Source organism: Heteronotia binoei, chromosome 13, assembly GCF_032191835.1.
Source record: "Heteronotia binoei isolate CCM8104 ecotype False Entrance Well chromosome 13, APGP_CSIRO_Hbin_v1, whole genome shotgun sequence".
NCBI lineage: Eukaryota > Metazoa > Chordata > Lepidosauria > Squamata > Gekkonidae > Heteronotia > Heteronotia binoei.
Genome location: NC_083235.1, coordinates 46,377,725 through 46,393,133, shown reverse-complemented (window position 1 = coordinate 46,393,133; position 15,409 = coordinate 46,377,725). Strand labels below are relative to the sequence as shown.

The window sequence follows — 15,409 nt, the reverse complement described above, 5'->3', positions numbered from 1 at the left end:
GTGATCTCAGAGGGACTGGCTCTGGCTGCCAAAGCTGTAGCTCTTTTTTGGCACTAGTAGTGAGCTATGCTTATTTTTTAGGTTGAGAGTTCTGTGACTTGCCTAAGGTTGCCCAGCTAGCTTCAAGTGGGGAAGTGGCGAATCCAACCCAGTTCTCCAGATTAAAGTCTGCTGTTCTTTATCACTACACCAAACTGGCTCCCACAGGACAATGTAATACTTCCAAATACAACCTAGTTCAGGATGTGAAGAAAGGTCAGTTGGAGCTACAGCCTTGGAGTCTTATAAATAATAAATGTAAATACAGCCTTGATAAATTTACACAGTGTACATTTACAGCCTTTAGTTATACTTGGATCTATATAGCAGACTGTTATTACAGGCAATGTTAATTTTGCTTTGCCCAAAAAGAGCTGTTTTGTTGTACCCAGTATTATGAAATCCCTGTCAATGCCTCCTCCACACCCTCTCTCCCAGCCCTTAGCAGTAGACCTGCAGTTGATAGTAACTATGCCTTTTCTGCAGTCTGTTGGAGCTGACCTCAAGTATGGTGTCTATCTTTAATGGTGGCTAACTTCCATAGTTGCTTTGATCTTTCATCTCCCCCCCCCATCTCTAATGGTGGCTGATTTCCAAGCTGCTTTGATCTTTCATCATTTCTCTCCCCCCCCCCCCTTTTCTTCCCATTATCTTTTAAACTTTCCTTTCCAAACAGGAAAGGTTGGGTTCAGCTTGAGAACTGTGCACTCTGTCATACATCTGCTGCCTAAAGGATAGTTAGGTGTATGCTAATGGAAGGATTAGCGAGTGTGACTTGGTACTGTGATGGAAAGGGTGCAGCATGTTATGGTACTGGACCAGATGAAGCAAGGGACCCAGACAGAAGCTAGTGGTCTGATAACATAAGAGAAGCCATGTTGGATCAGGCCAACGGCCCATCCAGTCCAACACTCTGTGTAACACAGTGGCAAAAATTTTTATATATACACACACACTGTGGCTAATAGCCACTGATGGACCTGTGCTCCATTATCTAAACCCCTCTTGAAGGTGGCTATACTTGTGGCCACCACCACCTCCTGTGGCAGTGAATTCCACATGTTAATCACCCTTTGGGTGAAGAAGTACTTCCTTTTATCCGTTGTAACCTGTCTGCTCAGCAATTTCATCGAATGCCCACGAGTTCTTGTATTGTGAGAAAGGGAGAAAAGTACTTCTTTCTCTACTTTCTCCATCCCATGCATTATCTTGTAAACCTCTATCATGTCACCCCGCAGTCAACGTTTCTCCAAGCTAAAGAGTCCCAAGCGTTTCAACCTTTCTTCATAGGGAAAGTGCTCCAGCCCTTTAATCATTCTAGTTGCCCTTTTCTGGACTTTCTCCAATGCTATAATATCCTTTTTGAGGTGCGGCGACCAGAACTGCACACAGTACTCCAAATGAGACCGCACCATCGATTTATACAGGGGCATTATGATACTGGCTGATTTGTTTTCAATTCCCTTCCTAATAATTCCCAGCATGGCATTGGCCTTTTTTATTGCAAACGCACACTGTCTTGACATTTTCAGTGAGTTATCTACCACGACCCCAAGATCTCTCCCTTGGTCAGTCTCTGCCAGTTCACACCCCATCAACTTGTATTTGTAGCTGGGATTCTTGGCCCCAATGTGCATTACTTTGCACTTGGCCACATTGAACCACATCTGCCACGTTGACGCCCACTCGCCCAGGCTCAACAGATCCCTTTGGAGTTCCTCACAATCCTCTCTGGTTCTCACCACCCTGAACAATTTAGTGTCATCCGCAAACTTGGCCACTTCACTGCTCACTCTCAACTCTAAATCATTTATGATGCGGCTGCTCAGCTTATAAAAGGCATTTGTTCTGCAATATCTCCTGCATTGGCATTCTCTTCCCACATATCCCAGTTGTTCTATGTGACGGAATCCGATGTTATGTCAATATCAGCATTGTATTGTGTGTTGTCCCCACGCTATTGTACAAAGAGGTGGCATACTTGCTATTTGATAAATGTGGCCATTACCAGATCCTGAATGTATGTCCTTTGTAAGCTCAAAAACCCTGCTTTCAAAGAAGTAGACTACTCAGTTGTACACCTCTAAGGAGCCGCTCTCTATGGTGTGTTTCCTTTCCAGAAATATGTATGCCCTCAAACATGTAGTGGACTCATTCTAGGTTTGCCATAGAACTGTACTGAATGTATTGTTACATGCTGCAAAAATGCCAGAGCAGAGCATTGAGAAGCCTGATGGTGGAAAATGCCATCACACAGCTGACATGACAACTCAATAGGGTTTTCAAGGAAGAGACATTCAGAGATAGTTTGCCATTGCCTGCATCTGCATCTCAAACCTGATATACTGTGGTCTCCCATCTAAAGACTAGCCAGGGTTGACACTTCTTCCAAGATCTGATGAGATCTGGCTATCCAGATCAGGGCACTGAGAAGCTTAACAGATCATTTTTTTTCTCCCCACCAGTATGCCTTGCTAGAGTGTATTCCCTTGATCTTTCCTTTTTAGCATAACAATTGATCCATTACCTTAACTTTTCTCAAGGCTGCAGTGAGATGCTGAGATGTTGCTGTGATCTCTCTCCATGCCATTACAATATGCAGTGAAAGTTCATCTCCCACCCCCTATGCTTCTATGCTATAGGAAGGGAACATTGTGTGACATCTTGTGACGTAAATGACCTTAGCCGGTTAGTGAGAAATTTGTTACAGGCATTTAGTTGCAATTATATGTGTTTTTAGGGGTTGACTTTTAAGTAGGACGTGGGCCTATTTGTGGTCACTCTGCCTACTCTAGGATCTAGATACAAAGAGGGGTTTTACTGTTGTTTGTGGCACTTGTGCAGAGGCAAGGTTCTAGTTCTTACTATGGGAACAGCACCTTAGCAGATGAATCAGACCCATAGCTCTTGCGGGAGTTGTCCTTGAAAGGGCAGCTGCTGTGAGAGCCCTCTCAGCCCCACCGACCTCACAGGGCGTCTGTTGTGGGGGGAGAAGATTATAGGAGATTGTAAGCCTCTCTGATTCAGAGAGAAGGGTGGGGTATAAACCTGCAGTCGTCGTCGTCTTGTGTGCCCTTGAGAACATATTGCCAGCTCTATTCTCGCATCTTTGACACCGTCAGCCATTAAGGTCATGAATTACAGAAGGGCAGCTATCTTTACAGTATGATTCCTCAGAAGTAAATCATTAGAGAGAAAGAGTAGTATGCTACCCCATTGCGGGCTGTAGCAAAAAATAACCTAGGTGCTGGACCAGGGGTCTCTAGTTTGGTTTTATTCTCTGGTCATTACGCTTAGGTGTGGAACTTTATAAGCCAATCCTACGCAAGTCTACTCAGAAGCAATTCCCATGCAGTTCAATGAGTTCTCAACCCCAAACAATCAAGGTCTTGAAGTGGTGCTGTTCGATGTCTTTTTAACCTCTTAAAGAGCGTAGCACCGGCAAGTGCTCTGTTTTGAAAAAGTTGGCCACGCTCATATTCCCCACCAGCGAGAGAGGGTGGGGGTGGGGAAGCAGCCAGAAAAAAAAAAGGCTAAGCTATCAGGCATTTGACAGAGACGACTAAAACTCCGGCAGGTCTCCACCCTATCGTGTCCTTCCCGCAAACCCGTGAGCCTAAAGCCTCGCCCATCACACCACTCCGTCCAATGGCGTCGCGCTTACACCCCACAGGGGACGTGGCTTTTCAGCTGAAGCGAAAAAGTTAGGTTAATAAGGCGGGCCTTCATCGCGCTTGCTCCGCCTCGCGTTGCCGACGCTGCCCGTGTCGCCGAGGACCCTGCCCGGCGCCGCTCGCTCGCCTTTCTAGCCGCCGCCACCTCCGCCTCTTTTCAACCTTGGTCTTAGCCGCCCTCTTCGGCTTCCCCTTTTCCTGTGAGGCGGCCGCTGGTTCCCCCTTCGCTGCCACCGCGTCCGGTTCAGTCGCTGCTCGCCATGACCTTGTTGACTGCCAGCAGTAGGGCGGCCGCGCGCCTCTTGGGTGCCAAGGTGACGCTTCTCCCGGTTTCCCCCCCTCCCCCTCGGCATGGCCTTTAAGAGACCGCGCCCGCTGTCTAGGTCTGCTGGGGCTTTTCTTAAAGAGTCCGCTCCGTATTCTATTGGTAGGAAGGACCTCTCGGACAAAAATTAGAGGGGAGGGGGCTTGAAAGTTCCGCGCTTTTTTCTGGGTGAAGGGAGATTCTTGTCTGCAGGTCTCTCCCCCCTTCCTTACCGTGCGTACTGATGCCAGCCTGAGGGGCAAGGCGTTGGTGGGGGGAGCATCGTAACGGGGTTACATTTAAGCCAAGTGGTTAGCGGGGGAGGGGAAGGGTTACTTGTTAGGATTTCCGCTCTCTTGTGCTCTAAGCTACGTCGAGTCTCCTTTAAAAGAATGGAGTGCGTTAACCATAAAGTCTTTATCCCTCTTTCCTCTTCCCTTCTGGATCTTCTGTGGGTGAGGATCAGGTTCTTTTTGGTAGGAATGAACTGTCTGGAAAGGGCCTGAGGGATTGGAATTGAAATAGTGGCTAAGGGCAGACTCAGTTCTTCACGGGTTAAAATGTTGTCCCTCCCCGTTATTGAGCTTGGCTTGGAATGACAGTTTGGGGTCCTATAATGGCTGACCCACCCCACACACCCACACCGTTGTGTCCTTATGATCCAGATGTGGAAGCTGCTCTGCCTATGGGAAAAGGGCCACGTCCATATAATATAACTTTCCCTAGGCTTAAGTTGGTATTTAGGGGAAAGGTGCATTCTGGGTATTCTGGTTCCTTTTTATAGCATGTGACTGAAGCAGATGAAGTAAGCTGGTTTAGCTGGTGGAAATGTAGCTGGGGGAAATGGGCCTCTGTTTCTCTCGTCTACTCTTTGGTCTCCCTTAAGCAGGCTAGCCTGATATTCTTAGATCTCAGACGCTAAGCAGGGATGGGAGACCACCAAGGAATACCAGGGTTGCTATGCAAGGGGAGGCAATGGCAGACCACCTCTGAATGTCTCTTGCCTTTAATATCCTATGGGATTGCCATAAATCAGTGTGACTTGAGGCCCCCTGCCCCCAAAAAGCAGGCTATTCTCTTTCCTTGAAATGTCTTTCTGTAAAGTGCTTACAGAACAAAAGGGCTAGTTTGCTTTGAACTTGATGTTTTGTAACTAGAGATTTTAGGCCTGGCTGCTTTTCCTATAGTTTGAGTGGGAATTGAATATTTCTTTAATCTCAGAAATCAATGACATAATGCTGGTTGTTTGCTAGTAGCACCAAAGTGAAATTGCCAAGCATATATGAGTTTGTATAGATCAAGAGCGTTTATTGGCTTACAGCCCAATCTATTGAAACAAGATAGGGGCAAAGTGGGCTTCTAAGGCAGAGAGAATTTAGTCTCTGTTTTGTGAATTGGCAGTATTGAAGTTATAGGAGAATGTCTTTATAACTAAGCATGTACTATACAATAGCAGTTCCATTAAAGTTTAAGATTCCCAGCTTCATTTTTCTTTTTGTGTTTTCTCTTGATACTGTTCAGTAGTCTTTGCTGGAAAATTCAGCCGTGGCCTATTCATGTTAAAGGGCCTTCTGCCAGTTTCATTTGGACCCCTGACATACGAAGTTTGCCAACAAATTAGTTATAAATGGCTGACCCTGGAGCACTTATTTTGGCTTTATTTATCCAACACACACACTGCTGTGCAGTTACTGGCTTTTCCCCTCTAGTATGGCTCTGCTTGGTCTAAAGGACATGTTAATACAGTTGGAAATAACCTGAGGTCATTTGTCTCTGGGAAAGACAATTTTTGTAGGTATTATTTTAAAATGTATTTTCTGCCAATTCAGGGTCAGCATGGTAGCTAACAATTGGAACAAAACATTATAAAAGTAGATTCAGTTAAAACCAAAACTCAAATACATGTATAAAATACAGGTGCAGCAATTAAAGCATAAGCAGGAAGGAGAGGCCATCGAGATAAAACAAAAAATCTTCATTCACTGGTGGAAGACTGATAGACAGGGACAGATAAACATCCTTGAGTGAGTGCTGTATGATTTTGATGGCATGACCAAGAATGCCTTCTCTTGGGTTTTCACCCACCTAACTGCAGCCTCAGAACATGACTGTAGTGGTTGGGCAGGTTCCTATTGGAGTAGGGGTTCCTTAAGTATGATTATCTAATAACACATTGGGCTTTAAAGATCAATATCTATGCCTTGAATTGGTCCTGGAAGCAAATTTGAAGCCCAATAGAGATGGGCCAAGACTAGAGTAATATGGTTCCTATGACTCATAGTAGTCAACATCCTGACTCCAGTGTTCTATACCAGTTGTAGTTTCCAAAAACTTTTCAGGGGCAGTGCCAGGGCAGATCCTCGACTTGAATCCTGCTTAGATTTCTGCAGTTGTTTTTGTGTTGGTGTGTGTGTTTCTACAATCAGAGATCCCAAACTCCCTCCAAGCTATTTCTGAGAGGTTCAGAAATATCAGGAGGAGGTATACTGCTATAGGAAGTAATGTTGGCAAAAATTGCTCTCCTTGTACACATGGAAATTTAGGTGAGATCCAACCCATGGTAAGGGAGTAGTAAGAAGTACCTGTAACCAGGAAAGTTAAAATTAGTACATTCTTAGCTAGCATTTAATACAAAAGCCAGATGAGCTAGACTGCTAGTGACCTGGGTAAGCTCTTCATCTTGATGCTCCTAATTAGTTCTGCATTGGCTTCTCTCTCCCACCCACCCCCCTTCCTTTTTGATTGCTGCTTTTTGTTCTCTTTTTAAAATTTTCCTACTTGATGCACAGAGGTTGTTCTTTCTTCTCCCAGGAGTAGTTACATTTCTAGCAGTATTCTGTTACATGAGTGTCTGAGACTTCAGGATATGTAAAACGCTCAGCTTGGGTTGTAGGGGCTTAGTGTTTTCGGAAATTCTCTTTGGGTAAGTGCTTTTAACAAAGAGAGTCCAGTCCATTTATTCCTGTACTAAAGCAATATTGTGATGTACAGCAGGGGTCCCCAACCTTTTTAAACCGGTGGGCCTAACCTTTGGAATTCTGACATAGTGTGGTGGGCACAGTCACAAAATAGCTGCCACAGCTTACTTTCAGTCATATCTGTGTTGTAGTAGCAGCTGTTGCCAAAGTAATGTTTTTAAAAATCTGCACAGCCAATCAAATCCGTAGTGGCCAATACTCCTACCTAGTCCCACCCAATTTTTAAAAAACACTGGATGGGCACCATGTTGGGGACTTCTGGTGTAGAGAATCTTCCTAGTTATGCCAATAAAGTTTTTGGGAATTAGAATCTCCCTGATTGTATGCAAATAGTCATCAGGGATGAATTTCATTGCAGTTTTTCTTAAGGATCTATATGTGGTGTCTTCTGTCTGCCAGTCTCATTTCCACAGGTGTCAGTAATCATTCAGTTAAGGAAAGAGTAGCATTTGACAGTATCTAGGAATTTACACAATTAGCAAGATTTCACAGCATTTGAAAGCATCTCTTATTGAATTTTCCGTGGCCCTGTGTAGCATACTCATGGAAACTCTTATGACAGTTATAATGTCTGGAAACTATTAATAGGTTTGTATAGAAGTGACTCTGTGCTGCTTCTGATAGTTTTGCTTCATGCTGAAACTGGTCTGTTGGTCTAATCACTGTTTTGGGATTGTGTCATACACCATGTGCTCTGGGCTTGGGCCTGCCTGCCTTTAACATTGGCATGTTTTGCCTCTGTGTACAGCATTTGCCATCTCTGCTGCACCCACACAGTGACATTAATTGGTGGCAGTCCTGGGAAGGGCCAGCCCTTGGTTCTTTTGTGTTGATTTGATCATTCCTTTATGCAACTGGTTAAGTAAGTCTTTAGCTTACTAATGGATTTGTGGGGGATATATGTAGTTACATATAAGCAGTGCCTGGATGTTTATTGTCCCACTTGTTTCCACCCAGTATTGTACAAGCCTTAATCATGTGTGTGTGTTTATCTTGGCCACAGTGATCAATTAGACATCATATTCACTTAATGGCAATGAATGAATGCTGGGTGGGTGTGATTGTGCTACCGCACAAAAGTTGCCCATTTTCAGAAGGGTTTGAATATGCCCTCTGATTTTTTTTATTTCTGCAGTCTTTGGTAGGCTTCTGGTTCATAGGTGAAGGAAGCAAGAGCTGATAGGTTATTTTCAGCTGATGTTTCAAAGGTAAACTTTTGTTGGCATCAAGCTTTCTCAGGACCAGTTTCTTGATTATTTTGCGTTCCTTGTCTGTGTAACAAAGCAGAGAGATTGTGTGGGTGTACTTGAGTAACATGTACAACAAGCAGCTGTTATTTTGTAATATACATTTCAAAAACCTGCCCAGTTTCATTCAGTGCAACATAGGTGTGTGCATTGATGTGGGTCTGAAATTTTTCTGGAAAATATTTTAGTACTGTATTTTTCCATTGAATCTTTTCCATCTTGCCTATATAATTATAAGCTGTTTATCTGTAGTTATCAGGGCTTTTGTGCAGCAAATCAGTCTTGCTAGATGATCTTAATGTGGGATAGGTAGCATGGACAAATCCCAGTGTTTAAACATGGTCAGTTTACTTTATTTTGCTAACACTATTTAAATTATTTAAATTTGAATCAGAAAATGTTCCAGTTCAAATTTTCCCAGACAAACCACATCACTGGCTCTCTCCACACCATTTTTTGAGGCAGATAGACTGTTTATAATGTCAGCTGTGTAACTGTGGCTTCTGGAAACGTTGGCTAAATAATTTCTTACTTCACCTAATCCCATACTGCTTTTCCCAGTACTCTTAGAAAATAAAGAGATAAATAATTGACAGTGTGGTCTGTGGCTCTAGGCATACCTGTTCAGAAGACTATTCCTGTCTCAGTCAATATCCTTATCCCTTTCTCCTGATCTATACAAAGTGGTCGCCCTGCTGGTTCTCCCTGCTTGGCCTCTAGGGTCCATATTTGGTCTTTTAAATGGACTGATACTCCCAGCTGATAGGGAGTAAGTGAACCAATGGTCTTGCAACCTGGCTGCAGATCAGGAGTGGTGGTGTCTGTCTGATCAGCTCTCTAAAGCTGGGATTCTTAAGCCTCAAGATGGAACAAAAGTTTACTTGCCTCCACAACTTTTTCTAAGCTCTGAATGCTGTTGAACGTGGGAAAGAGACTGATAGCCATAGTTTGGAAGTCAGGAATGTTAATCTCCACCAGGCCTCTAATATTTGATATGTTAAAGTATCCTCAAGCAGGGAGAGACTTCCATTGTTGTTTGCATTAATCAAGCCTGTAACAAATGCAAGGCCTTCTGTAATATCGCTTCAGAAATTATTATGATCTTTTTTAGATGTGTGTGCTCACAGAACCCCACTGAGCATAATTTCACAACTATGCTGTTTTTTAACTTCAAGGAAATTAAAGTATATGGTTGTGGTAAAAGTGCAACAGCAGAACGAACAAATGCTTGCTTATTTTTATTCCTTGCAAATTTCTGACCACATTTGGACAATGGTCCAACATTGATAGAATAGCTCATAATAACCTCTTCCCTGTAGTCTTATGTCTTGCCCATGCCCATTTAATGAAGCATTTTAATCTAAAGTGGTCTGATTTTTTTGTCACATGTACTTGAGTGTGAGGGGAAGTGCTCAGTTGAGCTGGCACCCTGCAAGTAAAAAGGGTTTGCCAGCAAGTACTCTTGCGCAGAGAATATTAACTTGGGTAATTCAACTGACTCATCAAGTTTTGTTGCATGCAGTGAGTTAACAGTTTCTGAGTTTCACTGGTGAGGTGGCCCTTGGCTGGGTTAAGTCATCTGGGTACAGATAAAAAAGATTGAAATGATATTGACACATTTGGCTGACCCTGCCATTGCAACTCTTCTTAACTGTTGACTGCTGTGTGTCACACAGGAATAAGGAAGTGAACTTTGAGGTCTCTGTTAAAGTAGGTTGCATTAATTGAAATCTGACAATATTTCCAAATAACATGAGGCTGAAAATTGGGGACATCATTGTAGTGTTTGTTCTTTATAGAATAGCTAGATTTGAGTCTAGTAGTGTCTTAGAGACTAGTACTGTCTTAGAGACCAATAACATTTACAGGGTATGAAACTTTTAGAGATAACACTCCTTTTGCCAAGAATGTGTCTTTAATATTCACATGGGCCAGCTGCATAGTCATCGTTCCTTGGTTTGGGAAGAAAGTAATCAAATGTGATTGCAGCATGTCTGCTAGGCTCTACCTAAATAGATTTAGCTAGTAGGAATCCTTTAAGTGGCTTGGTCTCCTGCTGGCAGATAAAAACTTTGTCTTCTGCAGAAGGGTAGCGTTATTCTGAACAAAATCTTTGATCTGCTGCATGTGTCCCTATTTCAAGGGCAGGGCAAATAGCCTTACAGCTCCAAATCTTTTTGTTCCCTAACTAACGGATGTATCTTGACTGTTGTAACCTGAAGAAAAACAATTCAGAAGTTCTTTCAGTGTGCATGTCTATTCATATAGGCATGCTGACTGGGATGTCCTCTGAGCTGTGCCCATTGTGTTATTTTCTCCTCCAGTTACGGGTTAGTGTTGGGTGGCATAGCTTGACAGAAACATAGAATCTGACTTTGACTGCTGTGTGTGCTTTGCATGTCAGTATATTATAGAATCTGGTATGCAGCTTGGTTTTATGGTGATACTAATTTCTTTTTGCTCCTTTACTGTGAAATCGTGAATCACTCAAAACTGTACAGTCAACATTTTACTGAAAGCTAAACTAATGCAGGATGTTGACAGGTTCAAGTGGCTGGGGTTTATAGAACTTTGGGTCTGCAATGATTTCCAGTTTGTGTCTCTCTGTCCTTCTGTGACCTTATTTTGCTATCTTGCATCTTGTTTTCCTTACTGTTTACTGTTGCACTTGTTGCAGAAAGCACATTCCAGCAACACTACAAAGGTACTGTTGGGCACTACAAGCAATTTTTTAAAATTTGGTCAATGTGCTTAAGAGGCACCAGGAGCAAATTATCAATAGTCATCTATATTTGTTTGTTTGCTTATGGGATTTATATTCTGCCCAATCTGCCAAGGCAGGCTCAGGGCAGGTAACAACATAAAAACCTATACATTAGTTCATTAAAATTCTAAAATCAACAAATAAAAGTACAATTTAACAATTAGTTGACACAAGATGGTTGTCTTCCGTAGCTCTGCTAAAAACTGCTGATAGTAATTAATAGCACAGATGTTCCAGACAATTAGCAGTAAAAGCAGGTCAAGTCACTATACAGGGGCAGGTTGAGCCAGATGATCTCAGCTAAAAGCCTGGTGGAAGAGCTCTGTCTTATAGGCCCTGCGGAACTGCAGTAGATTCCACAGGGCCCTAATTTCCATAGGGAACTCATTCCACCAGGTAGGTGCCACAGCCAAAAAAGCCCTGGCCCTAGTAGAAGCTGGATGGACATCTTTTGGACTGGGGATTACCAGTCAATGTTGATGAACCGATCTTAAGGCCCTCTGAGGGACATATGGGGAGAGGCAGTCCTGCAGGTATGTTGGTCCCTGGCTGTTCAGGGTCTTAAAAGTCAAAACCTTGAACCTGACTCAGAATTCCACCGGCAGCTTGACATGAGCCCGCAAAGGCGCCATTGCCAGCAGATGTGCTGCTGTGTTCTGTACCAGCTGTAACTTCTGAGTCAGGGTAGGCCCATGTGGAGTGAATCGCAATTCTGGAATAGTCTATTCTGGAAGTGACTGTTGCATGGATCACTATGGCCAATTCGTGGGAAGAAAGGTACGGAAGAAGGCAGATTTGGCAGCCATTATGACCTGAGTCTCCATAGATAAGGTGGCATCAGTGTCACACCTAGGCTCCAGTCCTTGGATACCGGCACCAAAGGTGTATCCCATCCAAGATCAGGAGTCAGATTCCTTCCCCCCAAGTCCTAGATACAGGAGCTCAGTCTTTGATGGATTTAGCTTCAGCCATCTCTGCCTCAACCAACCAGCCACGGCCCCCTATGCCCAGTCCAAGATGTCTGGGGCTGAGTCTGGCCGGCCATCCATTAACAGATACAGCTGGGTGTCATCTGCATATTGATAACACTGTGATTGACAGTGTTGAATGCTACTATAAGGTCAAAAGTAGCAGCAGTGCCGACCCACCTCAGTCCAGCTGTCTCTGGAGGTCATCTGCAAGGGCGACCAAAGCTGTCTCAGCCCCATGACAGGGTCAGAACCCTGACTAAAAGGGATCTAGAATAGAGGCATCCTCCAGGAAAACCTGCTGTTTGGCCTCCAACTACCTTACCCTGGAACAGAATATTTGATACTGGACAGTAGTTGGCCAGGACCATCACAATCAAAGATGGCTTCTTCAAGAGTGGACGCACTATCACCTCCTTAGCCCCCCTGGGAAAACACACAAGGACAGGGATTGATTGATAATCTCACACAGGGGGATCTGAAACTCATCTTTCACAAGCCAAGATGGGCACGGATCAAGGAGGCAAGTGGTGGGTCTCACCACTGCAGGGGTCCTGTTGACCTCTTCCTAAGAGGCGGCCGAATGTGTTCATTATAGGTCTAGAAGATAGTCAAGAGGCTTCCGTTCCACTATTGTTTCAGCTGTAGTGGGGAGGTCTTGACGGAATGACAAGACTATCAGCAAAATGGCTCGCAAAAGCCTCACAGCCAGTGTCCAATTCAGTATTTTGCTTGCTCTGTGGCTGTGACGTCAGAGAGTGAATTGTTCTGAATAATTGTGCCAGGCGGGAGCTTGCCGATGGAATGATAGCCGCATAGTAGCTCTTCTTTGCAGGCTTCATTGCCATTTCATAGGTTCTCATAAAGGACCTATAGTGCCTTCTATTCAGCTGATTAATAAACCTATAAACCACCCTCACTATAGACTTTAAATCACCATTTCACTGTAAAGATCAGATACCCATAAATACACATTCCCCTTTTCCTTCCTGTTCTTGTCTTTAGATTTAACATCAGCATCCCCTAAAAAACAAACAGTGCTTTGTGTAACAAATATTTGGAAGAGAAACACAGTTTTTCACATGCAGAGTAAATGGGTTTGGCCATGATTCTGACATCATCTGGACTGCAATAATAAGGATTCTACAACAGTAGAAAATGTACAGTGCTAACTTTTAAAACTGAATTGTACTGCATTTCTGTATTCCAAATGTATGTGTCTCTTAAAAGAGAATTATTTGGACTCTTAAGTCATTATTTCATCTTCTGATTATTTCTCCTCACTTCTGAGGCAGAGATTATATGCCTAATTTCTAAAGCTCCATGGCAAATTCAGATGTTCCATGACTAAGAACAGGACCTTTATTTAAATGCCTGAGGCTCCTGCATTCTTCAAGAGCCTTCAGTTTGCTGAAGTAAGAATTATTGCAGCTATCCTTTTGAAATTTTGGATTTATTTGTGTGGATTTCCCTCTGTTTAGAGGGCACAGTGATAACTTGGTTTTATAGTAAACAGGTGAAATGCAGTGGTGTGGAAACTCTGATGAAGTTTGTGCTGTTTCGACTGAAAGTACTATGAGAGGACAGAACCTTTGCTACTGAACCTGTTTTTCTTTAAATGTGGGTTGGGCACCTTTGGGCTGGTTTGCTAGTCATCTACTCATTCTCCCATTCACTGCCTGGCTGCCCCTGGCAGGCAGGCAGAAGAAGGAAGTTGCAATGCCTTCTTTTTTCTTTGCTGCTTAAAGAAGCGAGGCACTGCAGAGAGAGAGATGGAAGCAAGGTACTTTAGCAGCTGTCAAAGCTGATGGCTATTGCAGCAAACTGGTTCCTTCTGTAAATCTGGCTTCTGGTTCACAGGTGCTCTTGTGAATTGTTCTTCTTTGTGTGGTACCATACAGATGAGGAGATCCCATCTGAAATGGAAATAAACAAGTTAATTCACCATGGCACTAGATTTGTGGCTGCTTCTGTTTCATTCTTGAAGGAAGCCTGTAGTTCACTCAAGTGTCCTCTGTGGTATAAATTCCTCTCCCCAGCTGTAGGTTGGCTAAGTAATTCCCTAAAGTCATGTTCTTCAAAGATGTTGAATCTGGACATGCATCAAGAACAGGCCTGTAGCCACGGAGGGGCCTGCCCCTCCATTGAACCCCCCCCCCTTTGACTACTGTGGCCCCTCCTGGCGGCCCCCAAACTCCCTGCCGCTCTTGCACCTCTTGCTCCCCTCCGTGTGGTGCCTCCCCCTCCCTCCCTCCCTCCCATCCCGTGAAGCGCTGGCTCCTCCTGGGGCTCTTTCCAGGGCCCCCCCCGTACCAATCACATTGATCATGGGAAAAGCTGCACTGGGAGGCCGGCGCTCCTCTGCTGGCCTTACAGCACTCTCCGGAGCTCTAGCACTGGGGCCATGGTGAAAGGAAGCACCAGCAAGCCCTGCAAAAGCGCCTGCTGCCTCCACTGTTTCCTCCCTACTTCCCTCTCCAGATCACGTGGGAGAGAAGTAGGGAGAAAGCAGCAGGGGCGGCGGGATCTCTTGCAGGGCTTGCTGGTGCTTCCTTTTGCTGCGGTCCCAGTGCCAGAGCTCCGGAGAGCGCTGTAAGGCCGGCAGAGGAGCACCGGCCTCCCTGCGCAGCTTTTCCCATGATCAGCGCAGGGGTGGGGGGGGGGGCTGGAAAGATCCCCAGGAGGTGGGAGGGAGGGGGACGTGCCATGGAGGGGGTGGGGGCCGCTAGAGAAGCAGCACCAGAGAGAGCGGGGGCCGTGAGAGGGGGGGGGCCTGTCCTAAATTTTATTCTGTGGATCCCCCCACCGAAGATTTTCTGGCTATGGGCCTGATCAAGAAGTTCAGGTGGTTGCTAAGCAACTATACTGATTGTGGTGTAGAGTTTCAGACTAGTGTTTGGGAGAGCCAGGTTTGAAATCCCCACTCACTGGGTGATTTTGGGCTAGTCACTTGCTTTCAGCATAACCAACTTCCCAGGGTTGTTGTGAGGATAAAATGAAGGATGATGTAAGCTGTTTTAGGTCCCCTTTGGGGAGAAAGCAGGGTATAAATGTATTAAATAAATAATTAACATGTCACCACTGAAATATGTAGGGTCAGATATTGTTCTACATGATATCTTGCTTAAAAAGTGTCATCTTTCCACCCATTAGCACCTTTCTGAGGGATTCCTAAACTATATGCGTATGTAAGGAATAGGTTCTAACAAATCTGTGGATCATTATCTATCTGACATGTACTCCTGGTGAGATTGTGTAGACCAGCTGTAATGCCTACAACAAATGGTTTTTGTGGGGACATTGAACACAGTCATTTATGACGTTACAAGCACAGGTATCAAACTTTAATTGTATATTAGCTCAAAGAAGATGTGGGGTGGTTTAACGGCGAGAATGTCAGACTAGGATCTGGGAGACCCTAGTCCTATTCCCCAC

At 44.4% G+C, this 15,409-nt stretch overlaps 1 protein-coding gene across 1 annotated transcript in view; it reads left to right on the top strand.

Annotated features, from left to right (window-relative positions):
* Positions 1 to 3,751: 3,751 nt before the first annotated feature.
* CS (citrate synthase) overlaps positions 3,752 to 15,409 on the top strand; it is a 43,529-nt gene continuing 31,871 nt past the window's right edge. Inside the window, exon 1 of the mRNA XM_060251965.1 lies at positions 3,752 to 4,027. Within this exon, the coding sequence (XP_060107948.1) occupies positions 3,974 to 4,027 (54 nt within the window). The 5' untranslated portion in view covers positions 3,752 to 3,973. The remainder of the gene's footprint in view (positions 4,028 to 15,409) is intronic.